This window comes from Aphelocoma coerulescens, chromosome 25, assembly GCF_041296385.1.
Source record: "Aphelocoma coerulescens isolate FSJ_1873_10779 chromosome 25, UR_Acoe_1.0, whole genome shotgun sequence".
Lineage (NCBI taxonomy): Eukaryota > Metazoa > Chordata > Aves > Passeriformes > Corvidae > Aphelocoma > Aphelocoma coerulescens.
This window is the reverse complement of record NC_091038.1, coordinates 997,200-1,011,132: the sequence shown is the minus strand read 5'-3', so window position 1 is coordinate 1,011,132 and position 13,933 is coordinate 997,200. Positions and strand designations below refer to the sequence as shown.

The following is a 13,933-nucleotide window of genomic DNA, read 5'->3' as shown; positions in this document are numbered from 1 at the left end:
GTGCCCAGTTCCAGCCTGGAGCTGTCTGGGATGGTGGGAGCTCTCCCTGCCCGTGGATCTTTGGGGTCCTTTCCATCCCAAACCATTCCAGGATTCCCTGGGCTGGTTTATTTGGGATTTTCGGGATAAATCCTGGAGCCTGGCCCAGGTGATTCCATGGATTCCCCATCCCTGGAAGTGTCCCGGGCCGGGTTGGAGCCACCAGGGACAGGGGGAACGTCCCTGCCATGGGATGGGATGGGATGGGATGGGATGGGATGGGATAGGATAGGATAGGATGGGATGTCCCTTCCATCCCAAACCATTCCAGGATTCCATGTCTTGGTTTAATGGGATTTTCGGGACAAATCCTCAAGGTTATCCCGTGGATTTCCCCATCCCTGGGAACGCCCGAGCCCCGCTGGGATCCCCGGATCCCGATCATCCCTGAGCTCCTCCCGCCCCGCCCCATTTTCCTGCTCCCATCCTCCCTCCGGATCCCTCCAGATTCCTCCGGATCCCAGCTCATCCCGAATTCCTGGGGCTTTTCCCGCAGGAGGAGGACGACTACGACGTGATGCAGGACCCGGAGTTCCTGCAGAGCGTCCTGGAGAACCTTCCCGGGGTGGATCCCAACAACGAGGCCATCCGGAACGCCATGGGCTCCCTGGCCTCGCAGGCGGCCAAGGACAGCAAGGACAAGAAGGACGAGGACAAGAAATGAGCGCCGGGCTCCCGGGAATGCCGCGGGAAAGGCGGGAATTGCGGCAATAAAAGGAATTTCTTGGGAATTGCTGTGCCGGGGGTTCCGGGGGGGGGCGCTGGGATGGGGGAACTGGGACCGGGAATGTGTCCCTGGACTGGGGGAACTGGGACTGGGAATATGTCCCTGGACTGGGGGCACTGGGACCAGGAATATCCCTGGACTGGGGGAACTGGGACCGGGAATGTCCCTGGACTGAGAGAACTGGGACCAGGAATATCCCTGGACTGGGGGAACTGGGCCCCTGGAATTCCCTGTATTGGGGAAACTGGGCCTCTGGGTTGCCTTGTACTGGTGTTACTGGTCTGGGACCCTCCCCTGTACTGGTGTCACTGGTGTCACTGATCTGGGACCCCCCCCCATACTGGTGTCACTGGTGTCACTGGTCTGGGACCCCCCCCCCCCCCCATACTGGTGTCACTGGTCTCACTGGTCTCACTGGTCTGGGATCCCCCCACACTGGTGTCACTGGTGTCACTGGTCTGGGACCCCCCCCCCATACTGGTGTCACTGGTGTCACTGGTGTCACTGGTCTGGGACCCCCCCCCCATACTGGTGTCACTGGTGTCACTGGTGTCACTGGTCTGGGACCCCCCCCCCATACTGGTGTCACTGGTGTCACTGGTGCCCCGCCCCCTGCAGCAGCTCCCGGCATCCCCCGCGGCCTGTTTACAGTCAGGGCGACAGGCGGGGCTTGGCTGTTGATTGACAGGAGAACCGACCAGTCAGCGTACGGAAGAAGGGGATGTTGTCATTGAGCTGGCCAATGAGATTGGGAGGAGGGCCGGGTTGATAATGAGTGACAGATCCAGCCACCAATGAGCGCCGAGGGTTGGCTTGGCGGGTTTTTAGGCGCTTCAGCCAATGGGAGCGCGAGAAGACGGGACTGCCTTGAGTGACAGCGCTCTCCGCCAATGGCATCGCGCGGCAGGAGGACGTGGGCGAGGCATCCCTCAGATGCCTCTGTGAGTGACAGCGCTGGCAGCGAATGGGAGGAGGGGGTTGGAGCCATTCCGGGACCGGTGTGGGCGGGTTTTGGTGCCGAGGGAGAAATCCCGCGCCCAATAGGAGCCCCCCAGCAGGGAGACGCCGCCATGGACGCTCCCTGAGGCCAATGGCGGCCGGAACCCGCGCTTGAGAAACAGCGCGCCTTGGCCAATGAGAAGCGAGATGAGGCGGGGGTTCATTGATAGACAACGCTCTCAGCCAATCAGCAGGAGATGCACCAGCAACCAATAGGAAGCGCCACCAGCCGGGGTGGGCGGGGCCTCTCGGGTTGAATGACACCCGCGTTCCCCAATCAACACCCCCGGCGTGGGGCGGGCCCTACTCAGCCAATGGGGAGTGCGGATGGTCGCGATCATCATTGAGTGACAGCTGAGGAGACCAATGGGAATGTGTCTTGCGATGAGTGACGGGAGTTTTAGCCAATAGAGACGCGGAGCGAGGGCGGGAGAGCGCGGCGCGAGCGGCCGGCGGGGCGGGGGGGCCAAGCAGGAAGTGGCGGAGGGGAAGCGGCGCCGCCGAGGGGCCCGAGCGGGACCGGGATCGGGATCGGGATCGGGATCGGGATCGGGATCGGGATCGGGATCGGGAACCGGGATCGGGATCGGGAACCGCGATCGGGAACCGGGAACGGCGGCCGGGAGCGGCCCCCGCGCGCAGCTCCAGGTACCGGGGCCTGAGGGGCGGGAGCGGCCTGAGGGGGTCAAGGCCTGAGGGGGGGCGAGGCCTGGGCGGGAAGCGCGGCCTGAGGGGGGCCCGGGGGGGGAGGGGGGCGGCGGTCACAGCCCCCCAGATCCCGGGAATTTTGTGGGATCGGGGTCATCCCCCCCATCCTGGAATTTTGAAGGGTCACGTTCACCCCGCGCCCCTTCCCAATCCGAAATCCCGGGATTTGGGGCGATCAGGGTCATTGCCTGATTTTGTCAATTTTTTGGGGAGGGGGCAGCCCAAAGCTCCGGTGGCGTTTCCCCCTTTGGAATCGGCCGTTCCCTTCGGGAATTCCCGGAGGAAAAAGGGAGCGAAGGGGGATTGGGAGCTCCTGGGAGAATCCAGGGATTTGGGGGTTGTTCTTCCCACCTGGAATTCCTGGGACTGAGCTTTTTTGGGGGGAGGATGAAAACGGGGAATCCCCCCCCCAAATTCCTTCCTTCCCTCCTTCAGATTTTTTTGAGGAGCGGCCATGGGAATCCGGGAGGGGGGAGGGATTTGGGATCCCTTTGGATCTTCCCAGATCCCTGGAGATCCCCGGGGAGGTTCCCAGGAACCCCGGGAGTTTCAGAGTGGGGTTTGGGGGTGTGGGAATTCCGTGACTCCCAAGGGTTTTTCGGTGGGAGAACGTGGGAAATGTGGAGGTTTCCAGGCCTGGAATAACTTCCTGAATTTCCAGGGATGTTTGGGAAGGTTCCTGGTGGGATTCCGGGTGGGAAAAGCGGGAATCATCCTGGGTTTGGGGATAAATCCGCCTTGACTTTGTGCTGGGAGAAAACTGGGGGGAAATGGGAATAAGGGAAAATCTGGGAATAGGGAAAAACGAACACCTGGGCATGAAGGGAAAACTGGGAATAGGGTGGATTAACAGGAGATTCCTCCTGGGAATGCCCTGGGAGGCTCCTGAGTGGTTTTGGGAATTCAGGAATTCCCTGATTTCCCTGGTTCTGGTGGGAGGAAAAAACCTGGGAAGTGCGGAGAGGAAAGGAAAAGGAGGAGGCCCAGGAATGGATCTTTCCCAGGGAAGTTTCTCCAGGGTTTTTCCTTCCCAATCCCAGCTTCTCTTCCCCTCCCCATTCCTGGGCCCTGCCCCTGGAAAATCCCAGGATCCCGTGGGAGGCTGGAATTCCCTGCCCACAATTAACTTAATAGCAGGGAATTCCCTAGGAATGTTTGGGAGCGGGGAGGTTTGGGAATCGAGCTGTTCTTCCCCTGGAATTTTCCCTGAGCTCTTCCAGAGCAGTTGGAGAGGCCTGGAAGTGCCTCAGGATCTCCTGGGATGCCCTGGGATTCCCAGGAATTCCAGTTTTCCAGGTTTATCCCATCGCAGTTGGGATTTTCCAGATCTAATCCCTCTTCCTGAAAGAGAATTCCAAGGAATTCGATTTGTTTTGGCATCCAGGTCCTAGAGAAGCCGTTGGGATGCGCTGGGAGCGAGGGAGGGAATTGCCTGGGGTTTTTTGGGATCCCATGGAGGAGCTTTTCCGTTTCTATTCCTGGAATTTCAGCGGGATTCCCTGGCTGGCCAAAGGGATTTTGGGTTGGGAAAACCCCCTGGAAAACTGGGAATGATTGGGTTGGGATGAGGGGCTTGGGATGGGGAGTTTGGGATCGGGGTGGGTGCCTTGGCATCCTGAATCTTTGGGAAGACCCCAGAATTCCACGGAATCCCTGCCCAGACCCATGCAGCCCTGGCGGGAATCCCGGGAAAAACAGGAATCCCAAACCCTCCCGGCTCCTGCCGGGCTGGAAAATTCCCTTTCCCGTTGGAGTTGTCGGGATCCCGGGATCGGGGCCAGCCCCGGGTGGTGCCGGCGGCTCCGGGGCCGGCAGATGGCCGGGAATTAATTCCCTGCAAACGCTGGGAATTTAATCCCACACGGCTCCCTCGGGAGGCAGCAGCTGCACCGGGATGGGGGCGGGATCGGGGATTTGGGGTTGGGATGGGAGTCTGGGATCAGGGGCCTGGCATCGGGATGGGGAGCTTTGGGATCAGGGCTTTGGGATTGGGATGGGGAGTTTGGGATCGGGATGGGAGTTTGGGATCAGGATGGGGAGCTTTGGGATCAGGGCTTTGGGATTGGGATGGGGAGTTTGGGATCGGGATGGGAGTTTGGGATCGGGATGGGGAGTTTGGGATCAGGGCTTTGGGATCGGGATGGGAGTTTGGGATCAGGGTGGGGAGTTTGGGATCGGATTTGCCACTGGTGGATTTTTGGGATAGCCCCTCCCTGTTTTTCTGCTCGTGGCTCTCCTGCTTTTCCCGCTTCCTTTTCCATAGGAAATTGAGCCGGGAAAGGTTTTCCAAGCCCTGCTCCTGATCCCAAACAGCTCCCTTGGGATTTTCCAGGCCTGGATGTGTTTGTTCCCAAAAAAAGCTGCCTGTTCCCCTCGGGAAGGGATCCCAAACCCCAGGAAGGGATCCCAAACCTTTGGGATTCATGGGAAGAAGGGATTGGGGTGAGGAAATCCCGGATCCATCCCGGACATTCCGGTAGATTTGGATGTGAATGGGACAGGACAGTGAGAAATCCCTGGAGAACAATTCCCAGCTTTTCCAAAGGATTATTCCCTCCCTGGCACCCTGTGGGGAGGATTTTCATGGGCTGAAAGGGCAGGAAAAAGGGGATTTGGGAAGGAAAAGGCACATTCCAGAGGGAAAATGAATGGAATTCCACCTGCTCGGGGGTTTTCCGGGAGCCTCTGGATGTGGGGTGGGCTGGAGCAGTTTGGGATTGGGATTCTTCCCACAGAACCGGCGGCTTTTCCCCTCACATCCCGGGGGATTGCCTGGGAGGTTTCCCTTGGGAAGGGGGCTTGGAAAATCCAGGAAAAGAGGATTGGAAACCCCAGGAAAAGGGGATTGGAAACCCCGGTTGGGCTCCTTAAATCCCGCTGTTCTTCCTGGGGAAAAAGAGCTTTGGAGCAGGGATCACTTCCCAAATAACCCGGATTTGGGGCTGGAATTGGGGTTGGATCCGTGGCTCTCTTCCCTTTCTCCCGGTTTTCCAAGCTGGAAAACCACGGGATCAAACCCCTTTTCCCTCTCCCCCTCCAGAATGGAGCTTTTTCCCTAAAAATCCAAACCCTTGGAGCTTCCAGGCCTGCTGGAAGTGCCGGAATTCCGGGGGTTAACAGGGAATTGTTGTCCCTGGGATGTGACGGATCCCGGGCTCAGCTCCAGGTCGGGAACAGGGCCTGGATTGAGCCAGGATGGGGCCGGAGCCGGGATGGGGCCGGATCCAGAGGCTTTCCCGGCTGCTCCCGGCGTTTAGGGGCTGGGCTGGGAAGGGAATCTTTGGGATAAAAGGGAGATCTCTGGGATGGGAAGGGGATCCTGATGGAAACCAGGCAGGGGCTGCTTTGGAGCACAGAACATCTCCTGGGAATCTTCCTCCTTTTCCCAGCGGGAATTCCCTTCTCCAGTCCCCTCCCCCTTTTCCAGCCCTTTATTCCCAAACCAAATCCCTGCTGCTTTCCCAGCACAAATCCTTCTTTTTTTCCCCTTGGAGCCTCTTCCCCTTTGGATTTGGGGGAGATTCCAGAGCCGGGATCCGGGGGGGGGCTCTGGAATGTGGCCTCGGAGCCGCCGATTCCCGGTGATCCCGTGGATCCCGAGCAGATCCCGAGCGGATCCCCTTGGCCTGACCTCCGGGGAGTTAAAAATAAACCCAGACTAAGCTCCGGCTTAAGCTCCCGGCGGGAAAACCTCCGGAGTTTTCCCATTCCTGAGCCTGGATCCGGCAGAAAAAGGGAGCAAAACCCCCCCGGGAGCAGCTCCGAGGGGGATCCCGATCCTGGTTTGTGCTGGGAGAGGGAAAAGGTTGGGAATTCTCGCCTGCCCCAGGGGCAGGGCTTGACAGGAGCTGCAGTTCCTGGTTTTCCATCCCTTTTTTCCACATCCCGGATATCCCAGGCTTCTCATCCCATGGGATGGACTTGGGAAAGGCAATTCCAGGGACAGCTCCAACAAAAAAACCCAGGAGATGTTCCCTGATCCCGATGGGTCCGGGATCTCTGTCCTCAAATTTGGGATTGGGGCCAGATCTAGTTCCCTGGGACTGGTGGGAAACACCTGGATTTGGGTGGAAAAACCAGGAAAAGCAGAATTTCCTCTTCCCAGGGGTTGTTTTTCCAAAGCCTCTGGATTCTCCTTGTCCCCGCCTCAAATCCCAAAATCCCCGTTTCCAGAATCTCCCTAAAAGAGGGGATTTTGGGAATGGAATGGGAATAGAACGGAGAAGGGATGGAAATGGGAACGGAAAATGAATGGAATGGGATAGAAATAAAATGGGATGGGATGGGATGGGATGGGATGGGAATGGGATGGGATGGGATGGGATGGGATGGGATGGGATGGGATGGGATGGGATGGGATGGATGGGATGGGAATGGGAATGGGATGGGATGGGAATGGGATGGGAATGGGATGGGATGGGATGGGATGGGATGGGATGGGATGGGAATGGGATGGGATGGGATGGGAAGGGGATGGGATGGGAATGGGATGGGATGGGATGGGATGGGATGGGATGGGATGGGATGGGATGGGATGGGATGGGATGGGATGGAAATGGAATGAGAATGGGAATGGGATGGGAAAGGGGTGGGAAAGGGATGGGAATGGAAGAGGCTGAGGAACTTCAGGATTTGCTGGTGTTCCGAGGGAGGGGAAGCCCCGAATTCCCAGAGCTCCTTTCCCGTTCCCCCCCAGCCCCCCCCGCTGCCAGCCATGGGGGACATGAAAACCCCGGATTTCGACGACCTCCTGGCCGCCTTCGACATCCCCGACATCGACGCCAACGAGGCCATCCACTCGCACCACGAGGAGCCCGAGCCCCACGGCAAAGCCCTCGCGGGGGAGCCGGGAGCCGCCGCCCCGGAGCACGTCCTGCCCCACCCCGACATCTCGGCCGTCAGCGTCATCGTCAAGAACACCGTGTGCCCGGAGCAGCTGGAGAACCTGGAATCCCGCGGGAAGGACGGGCACGGGATGGCCCCGAGGCTCCTCCAGAACGGCTTCGGAGCCGCTGACGTTCCCAGATCCCCGAGCTCCCGCGGGGTGGAGGCGTCGTCCAACGGGGAGTGTTGGGGGAAGGAGAAGAATGCCAAAGCTTTGGATTTGTTCTCCCATTTCAGCCCCGATCCCAACGAGGACGGCGCCAATCTGATTGACAGGTCCCGGGAATGCAAAGCCAAGGAGAAATCCCTGGCTGTGCCCTCGCTGGCCCCGTCCCCCACCCCGTCCTTGGACTGCAAGGAGCCCTTGGGAGAAGCCGCAGAGAGCTTGGATCCGGCTTTTCCGCCGCCGTTCCGGGCGGGAGCGGCCGCCGACGGAGCCCATCCCATTCCCTGCATCAAAAAGGAGGAATCGGACTCGGAAGAGGCGACGCCGCGGAGCTCCAGTCCCAAGGGATTGGCCGTGAGCCTCGGGGACAGCCCCCTGGAGCACCTGAAATCCGTCACCGTCCGCTATTCCACGGAGGATTCTCCCGTGGCCGCGTGGCCGGGATCGGATCCGGCGCTGGACGGGAGCGCCGGGAACGCGGCCGAGCTCAAACACTCCCCTGGGAGCCCTCGGGAATCCTTCTCCTCTCCGGGGATCCACATCCCCAGTTCTCCCAAACAGCTGGAGAGCCTCTCCTTGAAGGAGGAGCAGGAAATGCTGGACAGGTCCATGGGAAGCCCTCCGAGCGTTTCCAGCGGCGAGGAGGAGGAGGAGGAGGAAGAGGAGGAGGAGGAGAGCACCAATTCCCCGTCCTCCAATTCCTCGCGGCCGCTCAAAGTCCGCATCAAGACCATCAAAACCTCCTGCGGCAGCATCACCAGGACGGTCACCAGGGTGTCCTCGGACTCGGAGCCGGCCTCCACCAAGCAGAATTCCCAGGAAAGCCTGGAGTGTCCCGGCGGGATCGCCGCGGAGGCAGCCAAGGACAAGACGGAGCTTCCCAGCCCTTTGAAAGCGGCGGAAGGGCCGAAGATCGTCAGCGTGCAGCTGGGGAACGGCGCGAAGCTGAAGGGGACGGTGCTGCCCGTGGCCACCATCCAGAGCGCCAGCAGCGCCATGCTCATCGCCGCCAGCGTGGCCCAGCAGAAATCCGTGGTTCTCCCGGGAAAACCCGGAAAATCCGTGGCCAAGAACATCCTGAACTTGGTGCCGCAGCCCCTTCCCAAGGGGGACGGCCGCAGCAACGGGAGCGCGGCCGCCCAGAGCGCCAAGGCCAACGGCGGCGCGGCGCTGCCCAAAGCGGCGCCGAGCGTGGCCGGCACCGTCATCTCCCGCTCGCAGTCCAGCCTGGTGGAGGCCTTCAACAAAATCCTCAACAGCAAGAACCTGCTGCCCACCTACAAACCCAACCTGAGCCCCCCGGCCGAGGCCAGCCTGGCGCTGCCGCCCTTCGGCTACCGCTGCCTGGAGTGCGGCGACGCCTTCGCGCTGGAGAAGAGCCTGGCGCGGCACTACGACCGGCGCAGCATGCGCATCGAGGTCACCTGCAACCACTGCGCCAAGCGCCTGGTGTTCTTCAACAAGTGCAGCCTGCTGCTGCACGCCCGCGAGCACAAGGACAAGGGGCTGGTGATGCAGTGCTCGCACCTGGTCATGCGGCCCATCGCCCTGGAGCAGATGATCGGCCAGCCCGACATCACCCCCCTGGTGTCGCTGGCGTTCCCGGCGGGAAAGGTGGCGCAGGACGCCGGGAACGGCGCCCAGGAGCTGCCGGTGCTGCCGCTGGGCTCGGAGCAGAGCAGCTACAGCTGCTTCCGGTGCCTCGAGTGCAAGGAGCAGTGCAAGGACAAGGCCGGGCTGGCGGCGCATTTCCAGCAGGTCGGGGTGGCCTCCAGCAGCAGCAGCACGGTGAGGGCACGGGGCAGGGCTGGGAACGGGCTGGGAGATGGCGGGAGAAGGTGGGAGATGGCGAGGAGGGGCTGGGAGAGGATGGCAGAGCAGTGAGAGCATCCATCCATCCGTGGATCCATCCCACCCCATCCCACCCCATCCCTCCATCCACCACCCACCTTCCCTGAGAGCTTTCCACGGAGGAGCTGCGGCCTCCTGGGGCGATCCAAGAGGGATCGAGCGGATCCCGAGCCGCGTTATCCCGGCGGGATCGGCGGGACGGAGCCCGGACCCCACCCCCCGAGGCACTCGGGGCCGGCGTTCCCGGCGTTCCGTGGGCGAATCCCGGTTTTGCAGGTGTGCTCGGCGTGCCCCATGATCCTGCCCAACCGCTGCAGCTTCGGCGCGCACCAGCGCATGCACCGCAGCCGCCCGCCCCACGTGTGCCCCGAGTGCGGCGGCAACTTCCTGCTGGCCAACTTCGAGGCGCACCTCAAGGACTCCTGCCTGCACTTCTCCCGCAGGGTGGGATACAGGTACGGAGCGCCGGGAACGCCGGGAGCGCCGGGAATTCCAGGGGAGGCGCTGCTGGAGGCGTTGTCCGTGGAGAGGTTCAGAAACGGACACGTTGGCCACGGAAGCGTCCCATGGATGTGGCCTTGGGAATGCGGCCTTGGGAGTGCTGTGGGAGTGCTCCCAGAGGGCTTTTCCAGCCCAAACGATTCCCGGATTCCGGGATTGTAAAGGGAAACCCATGGATGTGGCCTTGGGAGTACTGGGGGAATGGTTGGATTTGGTGATCCTGGAGAGCTTTTCCAGCCTAAACAAGAACTGAGTGGGATCCTGATCCCTGCTGGAATTTTCCCAGACCTTTTTGGGATCCCGGTTTTTCTGCTGGGAATTTTCCCAGAGTCCAGAGTTTGTTTGGATCCTGGTGTTGGAATTTTCCCGGAACTTGCTGGGATCCTGGTCCCTGATAGGAATTTCCCAAGAATCCAACACTGATTTGGATCCTGATCCCCGCTGGAATTTTCCGAGCTCCCAGAACCATTTTGGATCCTGGTCCCTGCTGGAATTCCCCAGAACTTGCTGGGATCCTGCTTTCAGCTGCAGTTCCCCAGGGCTGGTTGGGATGCTGATCCCTGCTGGAATTCCCCAGGTGTCCCAGCTGCTCCGTGGTGTTCGGCGGCGTCAATTCCATCAAATCCCACATCCAGAGTTCCCACTGCGAGGTTTTCCATAAATGTCCCATCTGTCCCATGGCTTTCAAGTCCGCCCCGAGCGCCCACGCCCACGTCTACACGCAGCACCCGGGCTTCAGCAACCAGCAGTCCAAGTGAGTATTCCCAGGAAAGGAACTCCCATGGATCGATCCCAGGAATGGCCTCGGGCTCATCCCAGAGAGGCTGCGATGGGATTTTCAGGAATGCTTTGGTGTGGGAAACGTGGGGGGTGTTGGTGGTGGTGGAGCTGGCTGGAAAATCTGGGAATGTGGCGCTTGGGAATGGTGGGGGTGCTGATCCCAGGGGGCTTTTCCAGCCTGAGCGATTCCAGGATTGGGAGAGCTGGGAATGCAGCCTCAGATATTCCATGGTGGGCAGGGCCTCCTCCGTGGGTGGGATGAGCTCAACCCCCACCTTCCCTTTCCCTCCTTTTCCCTTTCCCTCCTTTTCCCTCTCCCTTTCCCCTCCCTTTTTTCTCCGTTTTTTCCATTTTTTCTCTCTTTTTTCCATTTTTTTCTCTTTTTTCCATTTTTTCTCTCTTTTTTCCTTCCCTTCCCCTCCTTTTCCTTCCCTTTTTCTTTCTCTGTTTTCCCTTCCCCCTTCCTTTTCTCTCCCTCTTCCCTACTTTCTCCCTCCCTTTTCCCTCCTTTTCCCCCCTCTCTTTCCCCTCCCTCTTCCCCCCTCCCCTCCCCCCCCTCTTCTCCCATCCCTTTCCCATCCCTTTTCCCCCCTTCCCGTGCCGAATCCCGGCGTTTCCGTTGCCCAGGATGATCTACAAGTGCGCCATGTGTGACACGGTGTTCACGCACAAGCCGCTGCTCTCGTCGCACTTTGACCAGCACCTGCTCCCGCAGCGCGTCAGCGTCTTCCGCTGCCCGCAGTGCCCGCTGCTCTTCGCCCAGAAGCGCACCATGCTCGAGCACCTCAAGGTCAGCCGGCATTCCGGCCGGGAATGCCGGAATTCCGGCCGGGAGTGCCGGGATTCCAGCCCTGGGAGTGTCCCCGGAGAGCGAGAATTGGGTGGGGAGTGCAGGGAAACGGGAGCCCCGGCCGGGGCCGGGTGGGGTTTGAGGCTGTTCCACCCCAAACCCTCCCGGGGCTCCCCGTGCTGGCTCAGAGGGGGTTTTAGGGATAAATCCCAGATCCTGGCCCAGGCTATCCCATGGATTCCCCATCCCTGGAGCCACCTGGAACAGCGGGAACGTCCCTGCCCTTGGTCTGGCTGATCCCTCCCGTTCCCTGCTGACCCACAGCCGGACAGAATTCCCTCCTCCAGCAAAATTCCCGCCCCCAAATCCCGAATTTTCCCTTCCCAGAACACCCACCAGCCCCAGAAATCCAAGGAAGACGCTTCCAAGAAATCCCCGGCGCTGCTGACGCCGAAGCCGGAGCCTCTGGAGACTCCGGTGTCCAAGATTTCCGAGGAATCCTCGTCCTCCACGGAGGAGGACGAGCCCCCGAGCTCCCCGGAGCTGCGGAAAACCAAACGGAGCCGATTCCAGCGGAAATCTGGGAATAAATCCAAGGGCAGCGGGTGGACGTGCGGCGTCTGCCACTCCTGGTTCCCTGAGCGCGACGAGTACGTGTCCCACATGAAGAAGGAGCACGGGAAGGTGAGGATTTGGGAATGGGAATGGGAATTTCCTGGCATTCCCGGGAGAAAATCCATCAGGATTGAGATTCTTGGGATAATTCCCGCCTGGATGAATCCCAGGCGGGAGCGGGGATTTGAGGGAGAACCAAATTCCCACCTTGAGCTGGAGCGGGAATCGCGGCTCTTGGATCCTCGTGGATCCTCGTGGATCCCTCCCGGATCCCGGACACGGCTTTTTCCCGGCAGTCCGTGAAGAAATTCCCGTGCCACCTGTGCGAGCGCTCCTTCTGCTCCGCCCCGAGCCTCCGCAGGCACGTCCGGGTCAACCACGAGGGCATCAAACGCGTCTATCCCTGCAGGTACCGGCGCTTCCCCGGGATTTCGGGGCTGGAAAACAGGGAATTGGCGGGGTTTGGGGAAAAAAGTGGGGGGGATGAAGCTGCAGGGGGTGGGGGTTGGGATATCTGGGAACGGGGAGGGATCTGGGGAGGATTCCGGGGGCTTTGTCGATGCCTGGTTGGCGTTGGGGATTCCAGAGGCAGAATTCCTGGGAAAAGCAGGACTTGGAGGGTGGCTCATCCCTTCCTGGCGTGCCCCTGATTGGATCTCTGGGAATTGGGAGGGGCTGGGAAGGACTCCAGGGTTTGATACCAACCGGGATGAGCCGGGTTGGGGGTTCCAGAGGCAGAATTCCCGGGAAGAGCCGGCTGCTCCCTTGCCGTTTGCCGCAGGTACTGCACGGAGGGGAAGAGGACGTTCAGCAGCCGCCTGATCCTGGAGAAGCACATCCAGGTGCGGCACGGGATCAAAGTCACCGACCCCGCCAAGAGCCAGGAGGTCGTCATCGCCCGCCTCGGCTCCGGGCCCGCCCAGGTGGGGACGCCGTGGGATCCCCCGGCATTTCCCGGGATTTCCCGGGCATTTCGGCGGTTTGGGGTGGGATTGGGGGTGTCTCATCCCGGAATTCCTGCTGGGAGCGGCCCCACTTCCTGAGGGGTTGTCCAACCCCAGCTCCCAGAGGCAGAATTCCCCCTTTTCCAGACACTGCCAGCTACAAATTCCCTGGGATTTCCTGGGAATTTGGGGGGTTTGGGGCCGAGTTGGAAACTCCTCATCCCGGAATTCCTGCTGGGAGTCGCCCCAGTTCCCAAGGCGTTCTCCACCCACAACTCCCAACCCCAGCCTGAATCCAAACCCCTAAAATTCCCAGCTTTCCCCTTCTCCCAGGGGTCCGGCCGCAAGCGGAAGCTCTCCTCGGACGACTCCTGCAGCGAGGAGCCCGACAGCACCACCCCCCCTTCCAAGACCCCCAAAGCCGGCGGCAAGGCCCCGTTCCGCTGCCGCAAGTGCGGATTCCTGGCGGGAAGCCGGGCGGAATTCCAAGCCCACATCCCGCAGCACCGCACGGACGGGAATTCCCAGCAGTGCCGGGAATGCGGCCTCTGCTTCACGTCCCAGATTTCCCTCAACCGCCACCGCTTCATCTCCCACAAAAAGAAGAAGGGAGCGGCCGATCCCGAGGATTCGGGAAGCGCTTCCCAAGGCGGCGGGAACGGGAATTCCGGAGCCGGCGCGGACGGATCCGAGGGAAAGTTGGAATGCAAAGTTTGCGGGAGAGGCTTCGAGAGCCAGCTCAGCCTCAAGACGCATTTCCGGACCCACGGGATGGCCTTCATCCGCGCCCGGCAGAGCGAGGAGAACTGAGATTCCCGGGAATCCGGGAATCCTGGAATTCCGGGATCGGCCCCGAGGAGAACTGAGCGTTCCTGGGAATCCTGGCACTTCCGGACCCACGGGATGGCTTTCAGCCGCACCCGGCAGAG

At 60.8% G+C, this 13,933-nt stretch overlaps 2 protein-coding genes across 2 annotated transcripts in view; both read left to right on the top strand.

Moving 5' to 3' along the window:
* The window catches only part of LOC138098459 (putative PIP5K1A and PSMD4-like protein), a 30,581-nt gene extending 29,811 nt beyond the window's left edge, over positions 1–770 (top strand). Inside the window, exon 25 of the mRNA XM_068995027.1 lies at positions 536–770. Coding sequence (XP_068851128.1) covers positions 536–703 — 168 coding nt within the window. The 3' untranslated portion in view covers positions 704–770. The remainder of the gene's footprint in view (positions 1–535) is intronic.
* Positions 771–2,312: 1,542 nt separating this feature from the next.
* ZNF687 (zinc finger protein 687) lies at positions 2,313–13,898 on the top strand. The gene is made up of 9 exons (XM_068995533.1): positions 2,313–2,413; positions 7,170–9,311; positions 9,651–9,829; positions 10,453–10,629; positions 11,283–11,445; positions 11,833–12,129; positions 12,357–12,469; positions 12,842–12,983; positions 13,338–13,898. Exons 2-9 carry the CDS (start codon positions 7,188–7,190, stop codon positions 13,812–13,814), a joined length of 3,672 nt encoding a protein of 1,223 aa, XP_068851634.1. The 5' UTR covers positions 2,313–2,413; positions 7,170–7,187; the 3' UTR covers positions 13,815–13,898.
* Positions 13,899–13,933: the final 35 nt, after the last annotated feature.